The sequence below is a fragment of the Globicephala melas genome, chromosome 11 (assembly GCF_963455315.2).
Source record: "Globicephala melas chromosome 11, mGloMel1.2, whole genome shotgun sequence".
NCBI lineage: Eukaryota > Metazoa > Chordata > Mammalia > Artiodactyla > Delphinidae > Globicephala > Globicephala melas.
In genome coordinates, this window is record NC_083324.2 from 31070283 (window position 1) to 31088194 (window position 17912).

The window sequence follows — 17912 nt, forward strand, 5'->3', positions numbered from 1 at the left end:
GGCTGTTTCAGTCTTCACACATTATGCTGGCACCAAAATGTACTTTTGAGAGCGAGGAATACTTCTGAAATTGAAGACTACTCAATTCAATACTAGTTCTCTACTGTTACCAGATAATGCAAGGAGAAATGGAGAAACCTATAAGAGAAAGAAAAAGTTTAAGGCAGTATCAGGAGAAAACTGCACCACAACACAGTACAGTGTAGAAACATGCCCTATTCTATAGGATAAGCCAAAGTGAGGTAGTAGCATTTTAAAGAGCATCCTGAGAGCTAGCCTTAGATAAATAAGTGGTCATGATAAACTCAGAAAGAGCATTCCAATACATTAGGCGCTAGGCATTAAGCAACAAAAGTTAAGACTTTTCCACAGGTGTTCCAAGTTTTATTCCCAAACCTCCCCCATAAAATTTAAAACCTAAGTGCTTTGTCTCACATTTTTGTAATTAATGAAGCCCTGAATTTTCCCCTCCCAGCTGGATGATGTTAACAACACTAGATTTATGCAAGCGCAAAAATGAGACACATATTAATAAGTAGTTTGGTCTACTACTCAGCTCATTTGGAATATGTGAAGGAATGGTCTTTACCTGAATCACTCTGAAAGCGCATTTCTTGCCTTTATAGGATCCTAACAGGGTCAAAGAGCTCCACAATTTGACAAGACCACTACGGAAAGATCGAGAAAGCCTAAGTAAAGATTTGTCCCTGCAACATCTCCCTAGTACTTTTGTTTATGATGGTCCAGAAAGTAGTTTCTACCAGAAAACCTATTTAAAATAAGAAAACTTTAAAAATAAAAGCACAGGGCTTCCCTGGTGGCGCAGTGGTTGAGAGTCCGCCTGCCGATGCAGGGGACACGGGTTCATGCCCCGGTCCGGGAAGATCCCACATGCTGCGGAGCGGCTGGGCCCGTGAGCCATGGCCACTGAGCCTGCGCGTCCGGAGCCTGTGCTCCGCAACGGGAGAGGCCACAACAGTGAGAGGCCCGCATACCGCAAAAATAAATAAATAAATAAATATAAAATAAAAAATAAAAGCACAGTATGTAAAAGGCAAAGAAAAACATGAACCTCAATCAGGAATGTTTCTAAAATATACACTTCTGAGTTTGCAACCCTGACTATCAATTGGGAAACATTATAGTTTTAAGCAAATCACAAGTTTGGCTCTCTAGGGTGTAAGTTCCTGGTGGATGAATGTTCATATTCTCCCCAATTTAAACTTCCAAAAGCTGGCTGGAGTTCACAATGACAAAATTCTTCTCATTCTCAGAGGAGAGCACCTTTGCTCTTTTTTTGCCATCCGTCTCTCTGCTCTGTTAAACTAGAAGTGTTCCACTGTCTGTCGTACCTGCTGCATATTCTCAAGATAGCTGACAAGGTCTTCTCTTCGTAGGTTAGAATGTCCAAGGGTAAAGCAGCATCAACCTAAGTATGGAATAATGCTGTCAGCAGACTATTATCATCATTACTCTTGAACTCTAATAACTAATTCTGTCAACTGCTTTTCTTCTCCAAAAAATCAGTATTTTATTTAATGGATTGGAGTACTGGGCCTGCTTTTTTATAACTTCCCCCTGCCTGGAACATTCTTCCTGTACCTCTTCATATTGCTAAGGCCTCTTTACCTTTCGCAAGTCTTCGTTTAAATTGCTCCTTCCTTGATTCCCAAGATTAAGCTCAACTGGTTGCTACTCTCTTTCACATACAGGACCCACATACTTCCTATTTCAAGATACTCATCGTTCTTGCCATTAATTGTTCAAGATGGTTTCCTATTAAAATAACCAAGACCATGAGGCAGAAGCCATGTCTGTTTGTTTACAACTACATCCCCAGGAACCAGGTTTTATACTTGACATATAGAGGGTGCATGGATTTTTTTTCTCATACTTTTTATTTTGAAAAATTAGTCACATGAGATTGCAAAAAAAATGTGCAGGAAGATTCCATGCACCCTTCACTCAGCCTCCCCCAGTGTCAACATCTTGCATAACTACAGTACAATATCAAAACCAGAAAACCGAAAATAATAAATCAGAGCTTATCCCAATTTTGCCAATTATACATGCACTCATATTTGTTTACATGTATATGTGTGTAGTTCTATGCAATATTACCATACAGGTAATTTAAGTATTACCATTATCACGATAAAGAGCTATAGCATCACAAGGCTCTCTCCTTCGACCCCCTTTACAGCCACACCCGCCACTCCTCCTCATCCCTAAACCCAGGCAAACACTTATCTTTCTCTAGATTATATAATTATGATAATTATGTTATTTCAAGAGCATTATATACATGGAATCACCCAGTATATTACTTTTTGGGATTGGCTTTTTCACTCAGCATAATTCTCTAGAGATTCCGTCAATTTGTCAGGTGTATCTATGGTTTATTCCTTTTCATTACTGAGTATATTCCACGGTATGAATGTACCATAGTTTGTTTAACTATTCACCCACTGAAGGGCATGTGGCTTATTTCTATTTTGGGGCTCTTACTAATAAAGGTGCTATGAACACTTGTGTACACGTTTTTGTGTGGACATAAGTTTTCATTTCTCTGGGATACACAGCCAGGTATGCAATTGCTGGGTTGTAGGGTAGTTTAAAAACAACTACCATAGTTTTTTAAAGGAAACTGCCAAACTGTTCCAAAGTGGCTGCACCATTTTACATGCCCACCAGCAACGTATGAGTGATTTAGTTTCTCTGCATCCTCACCAGCATTTAGTGTTATCACTATTTTTCATTTCAGTCATTCTGCCAAGTGTATACTAATGTGTCATTGTGGTTTTAATGTGCATTTCCCTAATGGCTAATGATGCTGAACATCTTTCCATACCTGTGCTTCTTTGCCAACTGTACACCCTTTTTAGTGAAATGTCTGTTCATATCTTTTGCCCATTTTTAAGAATATTTTTTTGGATTTTGGCTGCACCGCGCCATGCCATGTGGCACGCGGGATGGTTCCCCAACCAGGGATAGGACCCGAGCCTCTGCGGTGAAAGCGCCGAATCCTAACCACTAGACCACCAAGGAACTCCCACTTTTGCCCATTTTCCAATTGGAGTGTTTGAGTATTTTTCTTTACTACTGAGTTTTAAGAGATCTTTATATATTCTAGATATTAGTCCTTTGTCAGACATGTGGTTTACAAATATCTTCCCCCCAGTCTGTAGTCTGTTTTTCAGCCTCTGAACCAAATCTTTTGCAGAGTAAACGTTTTTATTTTGATGAGTGCTTGATAGATTTTAATTTGATAGAATATGTATCAGGAAATAATTTCCTGAGAATCATCTGTCTTTGTTCTCTCTTCAAAACTCTACTTGTTTTCAATTGAATGCGAAAACAGACTACTCAAAGTGCTGGTCTGTGATAAGGAGCTGCGCCAGAGTGGAAATCAACAATATCAGTGAGCACACTGTTTATTTCAGCTCAGTTTTTTTTCATTGGAGACTGTCTCAGTAAAGGAAACGGTGTGCTCATTTACATTCTGGTACAAGCCACAACAGGCAAAAAAACCCCCAAAAACCCCAGCAGTTTGCAGGTTGCCAGTCTACACCATACTTTGAGTTGCACTACACTCAACATTTGTCTAACAAGTTCTTGTCAACTAGAAGGCATATGAGAACAAACCTACACAAAACTCATCACTTCTGAAAGTCTGCTTCTGCAATTTCAAATGTGGTTTTAAAGTTTTAAAATAATGTTGGGAAAAGTGTCCTTTCACTATGTCTTACAAAGACCTTAGGAGTGCTCAAACTACCAAGTGATTCCATACCTCTCCAAACAGGTCCTTCAGGGCTGAAATAAGCAGCTGTTTGAACTGTGCAGCATTCAGTCCAATGCCATGATCTTGAAATTCTCTGTAAAAAATATTTTTTAAAAAATGCATTGCATTAAATTTCATGCCATTCACATTCATAAAAGAGTAGTCGAAAATAAAACTCAGGAGACTGAACTTACAGGTGGACTTTCATGTAGTGGTGCTCAGAGGGATTTCTGTAAACTATTCTTTCATATGCGGCAGCTGGGGCTGGCATCTTTTCCAGTGCTGATCACACCTACATGAAGGGTCAAGGGGGCTAGAAATTACCAAGACACAAGCTATTTTTCACTTTTTTAATGAGAATTTGACCTATATGATTTTTTAAAAGAACTCTTAGTACAATAACTTATCTAATTCTGGTCAAACTGATGTTACCCATACAGACACAATGGAAGTTTCTATATTTTATATATGCCAGACCACTGTACTCTTATTTAATCCCAGCAAACACTTTCCCTTACTGAGTACCCAGCTCTGTGCTAAACACTTTACATGACTTAGGTCATGTCTTCAAAATGATCCCATGAGCTAAAAGCTATCAGTATTCCCATTTTTGAGAAGTGAACGCTGAGGCTCAGCAAAGATAGCTAACACCTGCCCAGAGGCACACAGAGATTCCAACCACTCCTGAGCTGCCTCAAGACCACTCTGGCATGATGCCTATTCATACCAAAAAAAAAAAAAAAGTAAAAAGCGTAAAGGAGTAAAATCTGGGACCGAAGACCCTCTTCTTATTTACTCTGTCAACATAGAACACTAACAGAAGAATGAGGGGTGGTAGTTCTCCTGGCCTCCCGCACGTTGGATTTGCCTGTTCTCTGTCTAGAAGCCAGGCCTGTACAGGGCTATTTGGCAGCCCTGCAAAAGACTGAGCTTAAACAGCAAAGGTCTTAAGAAGAATTCTGGAACGGACACTCAAGCCATTTCTAACAGATCTGGAACTTTCAAGAACTCAGAACATGCTAGTCCCCCTGGAGAGAATCCCTGTCCTTTGGCTCCACCCCTACCTCACTCTCACTCTGGATAGCTCCTACTCATCTTTCAAATTTTAACTTAAAGTTCACCTCTTCCAGGAATACTGCCTCTTCAGGGAGGTCTTCTGTGACACCCTAAGTTAGGTACTCTTGTTACACAATCTCTTAACATTGTCTATTTGTTTAACATCTGGTTCTCCCACTAAAGGGACCAGGAAACTGAGGCCGAACCAAGGAAAGGGACTTTTCCAAGGTCACATAGCTATAGACCAGCATTTACAAAAACCTCTCTGGGCCCACTTCCAACTACCCCCAAATGATGACCTCAAGAGAAAATGAGAAGTCAGGGTCAAGCAGGTACATCCAACCGTCCATTCAACAAACACGAATATTTACTGAGTTTGGCACAGAGTATTCATCACTTTCTGAATACAGGACTGATCAAATGGTGGTAGTGTGAGGCCTGTATGTTCAAGAGTTATCTTTGGTTTCAGGACTGCAGCAATAGTTACCTGGTGCTTCTTTCCCCATCACCAGAGTCTCCCCGACTAAAGGGGCAAGGAGAACAGGACCCTCAGTCATTCCATTCATTATCCGGCACACGATAGGTGTTTTTTAAGTGTTACAGACTACCCTAGAGGAGTTGGCTGCTTGAGGTAGGGGAGTGAGACTGGACTGGGGCTTAGGATGCCAATAACAGCAAAGATTTCAGGACTACTCTGGAAATGGATAACGGTGATAGTTGTACAACAACGTGAATGTACTTAATGCCAATGAACTGTACAGTTAAAAATGGTAAATTTTAGGTTATGTTTATTTTACAAAAAAAAAAAGACTGAAGGAGCAAGTGTTTATTGAGCAGTCACCTCTGACAGGGCTGAGCCTCAGGGTGAGTGATAGCTCTGCCCTCTTCAGGTTGTCCTGAGATTAAAGGAGATGGTGCTTGTGAAACCCTCCCTACAGCCCGGCATATTCACCAGGCTCACCAGGAAAATGTGAGCACTTCCATGGTGGCTGTCATCATCATCTTTGAAGTCAGCCTTTTTGGTGGCTGTAGGGATGCTCATTACCTGATCTACTAGTAATAGGTGTCCCTGCTTCCCTCCCCAATCTAGTCTCTACAGCAGCCTGAGTGACCCTACTAAAAACCATCCAAGCCACATCATTCCTCTGCTCAAAACCTTGCAAAGATTCCCGTTTCAGAGTAAAGCCAAAGCGTTTACAGCCGTGATCTGGACCACTGGTTCCTCCCACCACCTTGACCCCACGTCCTACCGCTCTCCCCTGCTCAGTCCCACCACACAGGCCTCCTAGCTTTTTCCCTCCCGCCTCTGGGCCTCCCTCCTACTTTTCCACATGCTGTAAATACTCTTCCTCCAGATAGCCACACGGCTCATTCCCTTGCCTCCTTCATGGCTTTGCTTAATTTCATTCCTCCATTTATTCCAGTAGCATTTAGATCTAATGTCATCCCCCCATGCCACTGCTCTACTTCTTCCTCATAGCATTCACCACCCTCTAACATAACTGTGAAATTCATTTATTCTTTATTCGTACTTCCCTCCCCCGCCCTATTAGAATATACATTCCAAAAGAAACAGGCATCTTTCTGTCTTGTTCTCTGATGTTTCCCGAAAACCTAAAACAATACATCGCATACAGCAAGCATTCAATATATAACTTTGGGACGAAGTCAACGATTTACAAAAAAACCCAGAATCCTCGATCCCGTACTGTTGGGCACTTAAGTCGTTTTCAACTTTCTTAGACTAACGTCCGCCATTGATTTAGCGCCCACCTGGAGGCCGGGCGCTTGCGCTCTGCACACGTGACCCGTTCGGTCCTCTCAGCCGCCCTCCACGACTAAGACCGCGTTGTAGAGAAGCCCGCGGAGGTTGGCGGCCCAGCCTCGCCTTCAGCCCTTGGCGTCCGCGGCCGGAGCAGTAGGTACCACTAACCGCTCCTCGCTGCCCGCCGTCCTTCCGCCTTGCGCATGCGCCCCAGGCGCGCGCGTCCATACGTCACCAGTGCGGCCAACTGAGCCCACTCCCGGAAAACAGCCGCCCTGCTATCCGCCTACCCGCTCTCCGTCGGACTGGTCTGACGCCTCCCGGACTCCTTTTCCCTGCAAGAATCCACCAAGACTTGGAGCTCCCCCGAAGCCTACGGCCCGAACTCCGGGGTGTTTACGTTTGGCTCCTCTCTGTCCCGCCCCCGGATGTGTGACGTCTAGAGAGGATATGACGTCACCGCGCGAAGTTCTCCTAAGGACCCAGGCGTGACTCTGAATCTGAGACTCTCCATGCTTAGTGCCCTCTAGTGCCCACGCTGCAGAAAGCCGTGTGCGCAAATGTCTGCATAGGGTAAGGGACTCAGGGCATGTTTATTGTGCCCGAGAGCGTGCTTCGTAATCATTCATTTATCTATGCCTTCATTCGTTCAAAAAATTTATATCTAGCGTCTCTTCTGCTGAGCATCTCCTAAATAAAGCAATCCCCAAGGACAGAACCGGTTCTCAGTGTCTCTTGTGGCTCCCAGCGCATAGTAGGTGTTGTCTGGGTTGACATAAAAAAACCCAGATGGTCCTATTTCCGAATGTAAGCCAAGTTTCATCTATTCGTTTATTGAGTAAGTACTTGCTGAGCCCCTATTATGTGCTAGGCACTGGCAACAAGACGATATGGCCCCTGCACTCGTGAAACATATCGTGTGTATTCAATAATCAAGTGCTTACTTTGTGCCAGGTACTATGCAAAAAACTTTATATATGTTATCTCATGGAACTCTCACACAGTCGTAAAGTAACTATTATTACAATCATCCCCATTTTACAAAGGTGGAAACTGAGGTACAAGAGGCTAAGTTACTTGCCCAAGATCACAGTTATAAGTGGTGGATTGGGCCATCTGACTTCAGATGGTTTTCTCCACACGGCACCGTATTACCACCAATTGTGTGATATGAGTCAGGGGTATACATGGGAGAGGGCCTCGGGGCTGCCAAAACTTGAGTGTAAAGCCCATGAGGTTGGGGCCTTGTCTTTGTTGGCTCACCACTGCTATCCTGTGTCTGGCACTCAACTCCTACCGCGTTCTCTGAAAACTGAGTTCCCTTGACAAGTTTATGATTAATCTCCCTATCCAAAACGTTATTCCCTTTCTTGTCCCACCCCTGTTCCCCTCAGGATTGAAGGGTAGCAAAGAAAAGGGGGGACTGAAACCAAGCACGACCCTGTGGAGCCTTCCCGGCTACAAAATTCCTTCCATGTCTAACTACGAGAGAATTAATCTTGCTTGTTTGAGAATTCCAGGGGCTGAACTTAAGGAGGTGGAAGCAGACCAACCCTGGAATAAATTACTAATTGAGTACACATTAAAAACACCAAGATGACACTGACCAGACCACTGCACGACCCATCTCAAGATGATTATTGGAGCTGACCGTGCTGTTCTGCACGTAGCCCCCTGCTTGTGCACTCCTGAAACTCCCTTTTAAAACCTTTGTCCTCGAACCCACAACTAGGAGATGGTCTCAGACATTAGTCCACCATTTTCGCAGGTTGCTGTCCTCCTGAACAAAACAACTTTTTTCACCAACACTTGTCTCTCGAGTACTGACCTTTCGAGCGGCAAGCAGTCAAACTTGGGCTCAGTACCTGCCTCATCCAGTTACACATATGTCTGTGTCTATGTGTGCACACACATACATATATACATAAGTATAATGTCTAGAAGGGTTCCAAGTGGACTGATGGAAGACAGGTGGGGCTGTGTGGAGGGTATAGGAGATGCTCACAATGTTTTAGCATTCATTTTGTTTGATTTATTTTAAAGTGACAGGGCATCGCTTTTAGAATACTGATAATTGTTAAATAAAATTCAGGACTTGCCCCTAATGGTCACCAGGTGGAGCCGTGGACCACACCCATCTGGATGTCTCTCTTTCCACCTTGGAAGAACAGACTCTTCCTCAAGATGTCAGCTCCAACCCCCACCCGCCAAGGTAAGAGAGAGGGGGACAGGGAGTGCAGGTTCACTGTCCCTTATCTGCAATCCTGAAATCCAAGAAAAATCCAGAAACCAAATCTTTCTTCATCTGGCATAATGCTTAATCCTACCTGCGGTGAAGCTCTTTATAGCTTTTGTCCCATTTGCTGTGGATATGCATAGAGCATACAGCAGAAATACGAATGCATTGGATCATGTAAAGCTGCCCCAGATCCCACTGGGGGTGTTGCACAACGTATGGTATACATAAAATACCACCTCTGTAAAGTCTGAAATTTCTGAATTCGGTATCACATCTGGCTCTGTGAGATGTGGTAAGGGACTGCAGACCTACACTCACACTAATAGTTGCCCTTCAGCAACAGTTACCCAATCCCAGCCAGCTTTCACCTTGGGTCACTGGGATTGTCACCGTGGTGCCACTTCCTGCCCCTAAGAATCCCTTCTTCTCCTCTCATCCCCTGCTGGAGCTTGGCAGCCTTCTACATGTGCCCTGAGGTTCCTAGTCATTGTCCTGAGGGTTTAGAGACCAAAGATCCAGAAACCATGGAAAGAAAGTTTCCTCCAGGAGCCAAGAGAGAGGGGCTGTCCTGTTGCTCAGAGGACATCCTCTCCCTCACCCTGACTAGACTTATGGTCCCACAAGACCCTCATCCCATCACAGGCACTGGCAACCCCAGGCCCACATCCTGGTGATCTCCAGCCCAGAGAGCAACACTGGGCCCCAAGGGTAGCTGGAGATACCAGGACGGCAGCCCCAGCACCGCTGCCCTCTGGCCCTGACCGCGGCAGGTAACTTGAGGACATTTCCACTGCGCCATCTGTGACCACTCGCACTGCTTTTTTGCCTCCTTTCGAGGAATGGAAGGGTTGTATGAACGTCATCCAGTGTGGGAGGGATGAAAGGGGGAGGGAGAAGCGGCTGATGGGAAAGCCCAGTCTGTATGGTTAAAGGAGTGACGCTGGAAGATTTGAAAGATTGACGGATCAGAAGAACCAGGTTTCCAACTGTTAAAGAGTGTCTGTGTGGGTGATGGAGACAGACGGGTATGAGACAAAATGATGAAACAGAGATGGGGCAATGGGTGGGGGAGGAGAGACAGAGACAGAAAGACTTGGAAAGAGACAGAGAGAGACTATGAGAGTTTTTTAAAAAAATGCTCTCGAACCCGGCCTAAGAGTATTTCAGCAAACATTTCTGAAATAGACCCAATATATCGCTACTTTTTGAAAATTAATTAATTAATTAATTTATTTATTTTGGCTGTGTTGGGTCTTCGTTGCTGCACACAGGCTTTGTCTAGTTGCGGTGAGCAGGGGCTACTCTTCCTTGTGGTGCGCGGGCTTCTCATTGTGGTGGCTTCTCTTGTTGCGGAGCACAGGTTCTAGGCACACGGGCTTCAGTAGTTGTGGCACGTGGGCTCAGTAGTTGTGGCTCGTGGGCTCTAGAGCACAGGTTCAGTAGTTGTGGCGCAAAGGCTTACCTGCTCCGCGGCTAGTGGGATCTTCCCGGACCAGAGCTGGAACCCATGTCGCCTGCATTGGCAGGGGGATTCTGAACCACTGCGCCCCCAGGGAAGTCCTAAATCGCTACTTTCAATAAAAGACTTGGTCAACCCAAGTTCACGTGCCTGAGGCACAGTGAGGCCAAACAAACTGAAAGGTCGGAGTTTGGAGCAGAGAAAGGTTTATGGCAAGGCCAAGCAAGGAGCAGGGGCAGCTCATGCTCAAAAGACCCAAACTCTCCAATGGCTTTGAGGGAAGAGCTTTTAAAGGCAACGTTTGGGGCGAGGGCTGCAGGGTGGACGACTTTCTTCCAATTGTTTGCTGGTGAGGTAACAGGTGATGCTTCAGGAATCCTATTCATCAACCTTCTGGTTCCAACCTGTCTGGGGTCTAGTGCTTGTGCTCAGCATGTAGTCACCATCCTCCACCTGCAGGGGGTGTAGGGTGGGTCCTTAGTTCCAGCCGAGCAACTCAAAGATACGTGTCGGATTGTTATGTATATCCCTCCAGGAGGAACTAGGACTGTGTTTTATTACTGAACTATTGTTTCTTAACTGCTTTTACTTTGTTTCTGCATTCCCTCACTTTCCTAATTAGTAACTTCTTGAATCTGCTCTTCAGGAACTCAGGGAAGGCCTAGGAGACTAAAGCCTTTTTCTACAAACAGGAAACAGGGAACACAGAGAGGCTTTTGCACCCCAAGGACTTCCATGGTGGTCCAGTGGTAAAGAATCCATCCTGCAATGCAGGGGGCCCGGGTTCGATCCCTGGTCAGGGAACTAGATCCCACATGCAGGGGCCCAAGGTGTGACCTCAGTGATCTGTGGTTGAAGCTGCCACACACTGGCCTGGTCTAGGCGAGCCAACAGGGCCCCAGGCTCTGCTGGAAATTGAGCAAGACAGCTCCTGCCTGAACCGGTGAAAACACGGTTTTTGCAAGACACCTTCAATCATAAACCAAGAGGCTTCTCTCTCTTTGTTATCTGTGTGAGCTTGGGCAAGACACTTTACCTCTCCATGCCTTGGTCTCCTTGGCTGTAAAATGGGCACAGTGTCCTATGTCCCTTTTAGGGCTGTGTGAGAGCTTGATAAGTTGATGCATGGAAAACACTTAGAATAGCGCCTGGCACATTTATATGATTCAGTCATGTAATTTACATGATTCAGCCTGGCCTGACATACATTACAATTTCCCAGTACTTTCTGGGGACCTCCTTTGGACAAAGCAACAACTAAGTTTCCCTGGGATGGGGAACTAGCAGATAGACTTACACACATGGGCAGCTCCATCCAATGTCTTGCATCAGTCACTCCTGGTGTCACTTCTGCCCAGAACAAGAAGCCCAGACTAACGGGCAGATTGAGTTCTAAACACTGCTGGTCCCTCAGCCTCTTCAACATCTGCCTGGAGGCTCCATCCCTAGCAGCCTCGACAACCCTGCTCCAGGCAGTGAGGGAAGAGAGCCCACTTGTGATTCCTGGGGCTTTCCACTCTTATTTCAGAAGCTTCGGGCAGTCTTTGAGGGAGGGCTGTGATGATTGACCCCTTTCTTCTTTCTAAGACCGTCATTAAAGACACTCCAAAGGGCCCAGTGGGGCAGTAACCAGCAGGCTCTTCATAATCACAAAGGCAGGAAGTGGGGCTCAAGAGGGAGATGTGCTTTTCTGCTTTCGAGTCTTCCTAGCACCATGGGACCAGAATTGCAGAGCCAAGAGAGAAACTTGAAAACCCACTTTGCAGGTTTGTCAAAAACAACTCTCGAGCTTCCCTGGTGGTGCAGTGGTTAAGAATCTGCCTGCCAATGCAGGGGACACAGGTTCGAGCCCTGGTCCGGGAAGATCCCGCATGCCGTGGAGCAACTAGGCCAGTGCGCCACAGCTACTGAGCCTGCACTCTAGAGCCCACAAGCCACAACTAGAGAAAACCCACGCGCATCAACGAAGACCCAGTGCAGCCACAAATAAATAAATTTAAAAAACAAAACTCTCAAGGGACTTCCCTGGCTGTCCAGTGGTTAAGACCCTGCGCTTCCACTGCAGGCGGTGTGGGTTCCAGTGACGCTTTCCAGTGACAGTGGAGTGCTTTCCACTTCCAGGTGGGAGCCGTGTCCTGCACACCTTGCCCACTATCCTTCCAGGTGGGATGGCCAGCACATGCCCCTTTCTGGATGACCCCACTGAGGGTGCAGTGCACTGGCTCCTTTGGACCTGATTCTTAGTTCAACCCAGGACATAACAATTCCTGCATCTAACAGGCTTAATGATCTGGGGTAGTTATCCCAGGTCTGGGGCTTCTTCAGGCTTCTTCTTCCCCAAGGAAACCATCTCTCCCTACCCAAACCTATCAAGACTGACTCCTCCCAGAGCCTTACTAGGCTCAGAATTTTTGGTGAATATGGGAGACTGGAACAAGCAACATGTCAAATATCTGCTTTCTTTTCTGCTTCATTGATTTTGGCTCTCATTTGTATTATTTCCTTCTATTTTTTTCTAGGTTTGATTTATTTACTTTTTTTTTTCTAGGTTCTTAAAATAGAAGCTTAAATTATTTATTTTTTAGCCTTTCTTCTTTTCTAATATACATATTTCAGCCTATAAATTTCCCTCTGGGCACTGCTTTAGCTGAACCCCACAAGTTTGATGTCACATTTTCACATCTCTTGTTTTTAAGATCTATATTCTACTCTTCCTTGATAAACTAAAATATTCAGACCAAGTCCTGAATTTCAATTTAGACCACAATGTTCACCAAAGTTCTCACTTTATTTCCAGAACTATATGGCTGCAGACTCTGTAAGAAGATTTGAAAGAGTGAATCTCCTGGGGAGTTTAGGTTCCTAAATGCCACAGAAGAGAGTCAAAAGGAACAGTTTGATGACTCATGCCTTTTGTTTTTGATATATAATTTCAGGACTTCCCTAGTAGCGCAGTGGTTAAGAATCTGCCTTCCAGTGGTTAAGAACCTGCCGGACACTGATTCAATCCCTGGTCCGGGAAGGTCCTACATGGAGCAGAGCAACTAAGCCCGTGTACCACACTACTGAACCTGCACTCTAGAGCCTGTGAGCCACAACTATTGAGCCCATGCACCACAACTACTGAAGTCCTAATGCGCCCTAGAGCCCACGCTCCGCAACAAGAGAAGCCACCGTGATGAGAAGCCCACGTACCACAACGAAGAGCAGCCCCCGCCTACCACAACTAGAGAAAGCCCGTGTGCAGCAACGAAGACCCAAACGCAGCCAAAAATAAATAAATAAATAAATAAATTTTAAAACATTGATATATAATTTCAATTGAATAAAAATTGCAAACATGATTTCTGGAAATGAAAGTAGCAACTCATATAAGCAAGGTCTTCCAATGCCTGTAGAACAAGCCTTACTTTAAAAAACACATTTTAAAGTTAACAGAACGTCTGCCAACATTGCACTTCATTAAGAGCTTAAAGACAGAAACCAGTAGAGGGATGGGATAGGGAGGGTGGGAGGGAGACGCAAGAGGGAGGAGATATGGGGATGTATATGTATAGCTGATTCATTTTGTTATACAGCAGAAACTAACACACCATTGTAAAGCAATTATACTCCAATAAAGATGTTAAAAAAACACCAAAAACCAGAAACCACTTGCATGTTGCTGATCTAGACTTATTAAATTTATTTTATGTCATTGTGGTCACTTTTACAGCGGTTTAGATTTATTTTCAATCACGTTACTGTTCACAGAATTCACAGAATTCATTAACAATCTAGTATTTTACATCCAAGGGTTTTCAATAGCATAGCAAGATAGAAAAGAGGTGCTTGGGAGCGGAACCCGAGTCTGATTATTTAGATAGATGTCTAGAACATTATTGCTTTATTAGTTCTTTTTAAAAAATAATAAATTATTCCCAGGGAACCCACCCTGCCAGGTGTTCTTTGTACTGCAGCTGTCCCGGGTTCACTCAAGACATACCTGACACGGGGGTGCTGGTCAAATCACCCACCTGTGTTCTCTGCTGCTCTGAGAGCTGGCAAGGCAGAACACGCCCTTCTGCATGTGTAAATATTTTCTACAGCCTGCCGTGTTCCTCCGTGGTCTTGCAGTTGACGGGCTGCATTCACATATGGGACTCTACGTAAACTTAAATTAGACATAAACGGGAGGGGCTTGGTGAACGGGGACTAACACTCCTAAAACAGCCACTGAGCATGCACGGGAGAGTGTCAGAAGCAACAGAAATACCTCGAGCCTCAGTCTGTGAGGAACATCTTAAAGAAAATGTCCTCGGTGGTTATGGTCCAATGTGGGCGCTTTGTGACATGAACTTGAAGACTTCTGGGTAGATTTCATAGATGGGTTTTCTTATTTCGTTCCATGTGAATGTGCATTTTGTGAAAAACATCTTGGAGTTTTCCTCGTGGCCCCCGAAGCTCTGTGGATCTGTAGAGACTGGGGCTGGAGGACTTGGCTTCCTCAGGGACGCTGGCGCTCCCACCGCATTTGGGGCAGGATCCCTGAGAAGTGGTGGCTGTGTCAGATTCTGGAGATGGGAGTGGATGCTGGGTGCGGAGTGCAGGCTGCCACTGGGGCCTCAGTCCAGCTTCTTGTCGTTGTCTGTGCTGTGCACAGAAGCTAAGAAGTCGACAATGAGCTTGGCTGTCTTCCTGGGTCTCTCCATCACCACCGAGTGCCCACAGTTTTCCAGGAGCTCCACCTGGCAGTTGGCAATCGACTTGGCCAACATGTCCGCCCCAGACACGTCAAGCACCTGCAGGATGAGAGAGAAACTAGACGGAAAAGGTTCAGACCCCTGTGCGCTCTGTGGACAGAACTCCCAACCAGGCCTGGCAGGGGTGATTTTTAGGACGAAGTCACTTCAGTGTTGGGGCTTGTGGCTCTCTGACGAAGTGACCACATGCCTCATGTTTTATCCTGCAGCTCAGCGCTAGGAGGTGTGCCGCTGGCAGCATTACTGAGGTGGAAACACAGACCCTGCCCTGAGGACATCCTGGTCTGGTGGAGAAGCCAGACAGGACAGCAGACAAATGCAGCATGATGTAGCGAGGACTCTGATGGGGGAGGATCCTGGGAGCTGAGAAACCACACGGGAGGGGAATTCATGGAAGAGGGAGCAGCCCAAGGGTGGGAGGTCATGGCAAATGCAGGGGACAGCAAGGAGCCTGGTGCTGTCTGAGTGGGGATGGATGTGGGGAGGGACAGAGGGGGCTCACTCCTCCAGCCACGCCGGGAGTCAGGCCTCAGTCTGTGGGCAGCTGGGGGCCGTGGAGCTGTGTCAAGGACAGCGGCCAGTGATGTGATCAGGCTGGGCCAGGAGAACGCACCCTGCCCCTGGACTAGGGGAGCCCAAGCTGTGGGGAGGCCACACAGGAGACGCGCAGAGGGGAAGACTAATTATCACAAGCTGGAGGAGTATCTCCTGAAGGTCCTTTGGGGGTCCCTGAGCTGCGGGACCTCCGGCACTGAAGTTTGTTAATAACGGGGGGTGCTTTTCCAACCACTTTTCCAGGGCCAACACCTTTTGAACAACGCAATTGCATTTTCACCTGGGTTACCTTGCTACTTTAACGCCAACCTACCGACTTTCTCCCCAACACATTCCTTTGGTGTCGGGTTTGTATTGACTCCCCTTCTCTTAGTCACTTTCATCTTCAACTCATCCCAGACAAGGTGGGCCCCTCCATCCATAAGAGCAAGAGCAAAACCCCAGCATACTCGAGCACGGTCTGTTTCTGAGCTTTAGTCTCATCAACGCAGATCATTAAAACCAAGATTTGCCGCCCACTGGGAAGCGGGGTGAGCGGAATGCAGAGCACCCTGGGCTGCGAAAATGCAAAAAGGAACAGCTAATGGGGAGCATGACAGGATTTTGCCTCTCCCTGTTGCTCCCCGAGAGCCCACATCACCTTTGGGATTTTTAGAATGAAGAAAGGCCTTCATTGTTCTGACTCTGATTTCTGACTGAATGACTCCCTGCTGGCCCAGCCTGGGTCCCACTTTTCCTATCAGGCGTCCATAAAGCTGCTTTCAGTCCCTGGCTGGTGCGAAGGAAGCACAGGAGGTCTCCCTCCTCTGGATGCCCTCGTTCCTGTGCTGTGCATTCTCGGCTGCACCTGGCTGACGTGAGACAGCTGCACGCAGACGATGCCACCACCGCTGCCTCCCGGCCTGCGCCAGGCCACAGACCTGGCTCCCCCAGGCACACAGACCTGGCTCCCCCTCCCCAGTCTCTTCTCCTGGGTCGTCCACAGTTGTGAGCCTTTGTGGTGCAGCCTGACTTCCTGCCTGTGCTTTCACACACATACAGTGGGGATGTGCAGCCTGCCCAGGGCTCACAATGGTGGCTTTCACCTTGGTGTCCACAGGGGAGCTGTCTCAACGGGGAAAGCTTTACTCTAATTTCCTTTCTCACGACTGTCAACAGCATAAGACGGCTAGATACCCTTTAACAGACACTGTAATTCTGTCTGCCTGTGGGCTCCATTTCCCACCGTCTCCTCTTGCTTTTAACTTTCCAAGAACTTTCAATAAGATATGATTTCTAAAGAACAGTGGCAAACCAAAGGGGAGCTTCTGGGGTATAAATGAGTATTTCTTTGGAGGGCTTATTATGGGTTGATTGTGCCCCCTCCCCAAATCCATATGTTGAAGTCCTAACCCCCAAAACCTCAAAATGTGACTTTATTTGGAAATAGGGTCATTGTAGATGTAATTAGTTAAGAAGAGGTTATACTGGAGCAGGGTGGACCCCTAATCTAGTATGACTGGCATCTTACAAAAAGGGGAAATTTAAACACAGAGATGCATAGGCACAGGGAGAATGCCACGTGACGATGAAGGCAGAGATGAGGGTGATGCGTCTATAAGCCAAGGAACACCAGAGACTGCCAGCAAACTCCCAGAAGCTTGGGGAGGGACATGGAACAGACTCTCCTTCAGAGCTCCCAGGAGGAACCAACCTGCTGACGCCTTGATCTTGGACTTCCAGTCTCCAGAACTGTGAGACGGTCAATTTCTGTTGTTTAAGCCACCCACTTTGTGGTACGTTGTTACAGCAGCCCTAGTAAACTAATAGAGCCACCTGACAAAGCCTCTGACCTAGCGATTCCACATTTAAGAACTGACCCTTCAGATATGCTCTCAACACTCCACAAACACACATGTATAATGATGTTCACTGATGTGTTGTTTAATGGCAAAATTGAAAATGACCTAAGGGACCATCAATAGGGCACTAGTTAAATATACTGCAGCAGAGCCATATAACGGAGTACTGTGCAGCTCCCAAAAAGAACAGAAAATTTTGTTTTGGGCAAGGATCATTCACGAATGATAAATCTAAGGGGAATGTTTGATGACGGGCAGGATATCTGCACAGTCTCAGAGTGCCTCCCCCCAGACCGCTTACCAGTTGCCAGGGGAGAAATAATTACTCTAGATGAAGAAAACAAGACGTCGTGACCAGACAATCAAAATTCCCATCACCAGGACTTCCCTGGCAGGCCAGTGGTTGAGACTCTGTGCTTCCACCGCAGGGGGCATGGGTTCAACCTCTGGTTGGGGAACTAAGATCCCACATGC

General features: G+C 46.3%; 2 protein-coding genes across 9 annotated transcripts in view; both read right to left on the bottom strand.

Moving 5' to 3' along the window:
- On the bottom strand, window positions 1-7023 carry RPP14 (ribonuclease P/MRP subunit p14). 4 transcript variants are annotated; one of them, XM_030867535.2, is made up of 6 exons: window positions 6893-7023; window positions 3976-4073; window positions 3791-3875; window positions 1353-1429; window positions 590-668; window positions 1-138 (listed from the first exon to the last, which is right to left on the bottom strand). In XM_030867535.2, the coding sequence occupies exons 2-6, from the start codon at window positions 4050-4052 to the stop codon at window positions 82-84; spliced, it is 375 nt and encodes a 124-aa protein (XP_030723395.1). In that variant the 5' UTR covers window positions 4053-4073; window positions 6893-7023; the 3' UTR covers window positions 1-81. The 4 variants fall into 4 exon arrangements, with proteins under 4 accessions (XP_030723395.1, XP_030723396.1, XP_030723393.1 ...); XM_030867536.2 differs by having other exon boundaries at window positions 3976-4094; XM_030867533.2 differs by lacking the exon at window positions 6893-7023 and adding an exon at window positions 6611-6885.
- A 6938-nt stretch (window positions 7024-13961) lies between these two features.
- The window catches only part of ABHD6 (abhydrolase domain containing 6, acylglycerol lipase), a 54033-nt gene continuing 50082 nt past the window's right edge, over window positions 13962-17912 (bottom strand). For all 5 annotated transcript variants that reach the window (XM_030867528.2, XM_030867527.2, XM_030867526.2 and 2 more), the window contains exon 10: window positions 13962-15081. In XM_030867528.2, the coding sequence (XP_030723388.1) occupies window positions 14905-15081 (177 nt within the window). In that variant the 3' untranslated portion in view covers window positions 13962-14904. The remainder of the gene's footprint in view (window positions 15082-17912) is intronic.

Coding starts and splice junctions, on each gene's coding strand:
- RPP14 (XM_030867535.2), bottom strand. CDS start 4,052: ATGCCAGCCCCAGCTGCCGCATATGAAAGAATAGTTTACAGAAATCCC. Junction 3,876..3,975: donor CACTACATGAAAGTCCACCT/GTAAGTTCAGTC, acceptor TATTTTTTACAG/AGAATTTCAAGATCATGGCA. Junction 1,430..3,790: donor TGAAGGACCTGTTTGGAGAG/GTATGGAATCAC, acceptor TTCCATACTTAG/GTTGATGCTGCTTTACCCTT.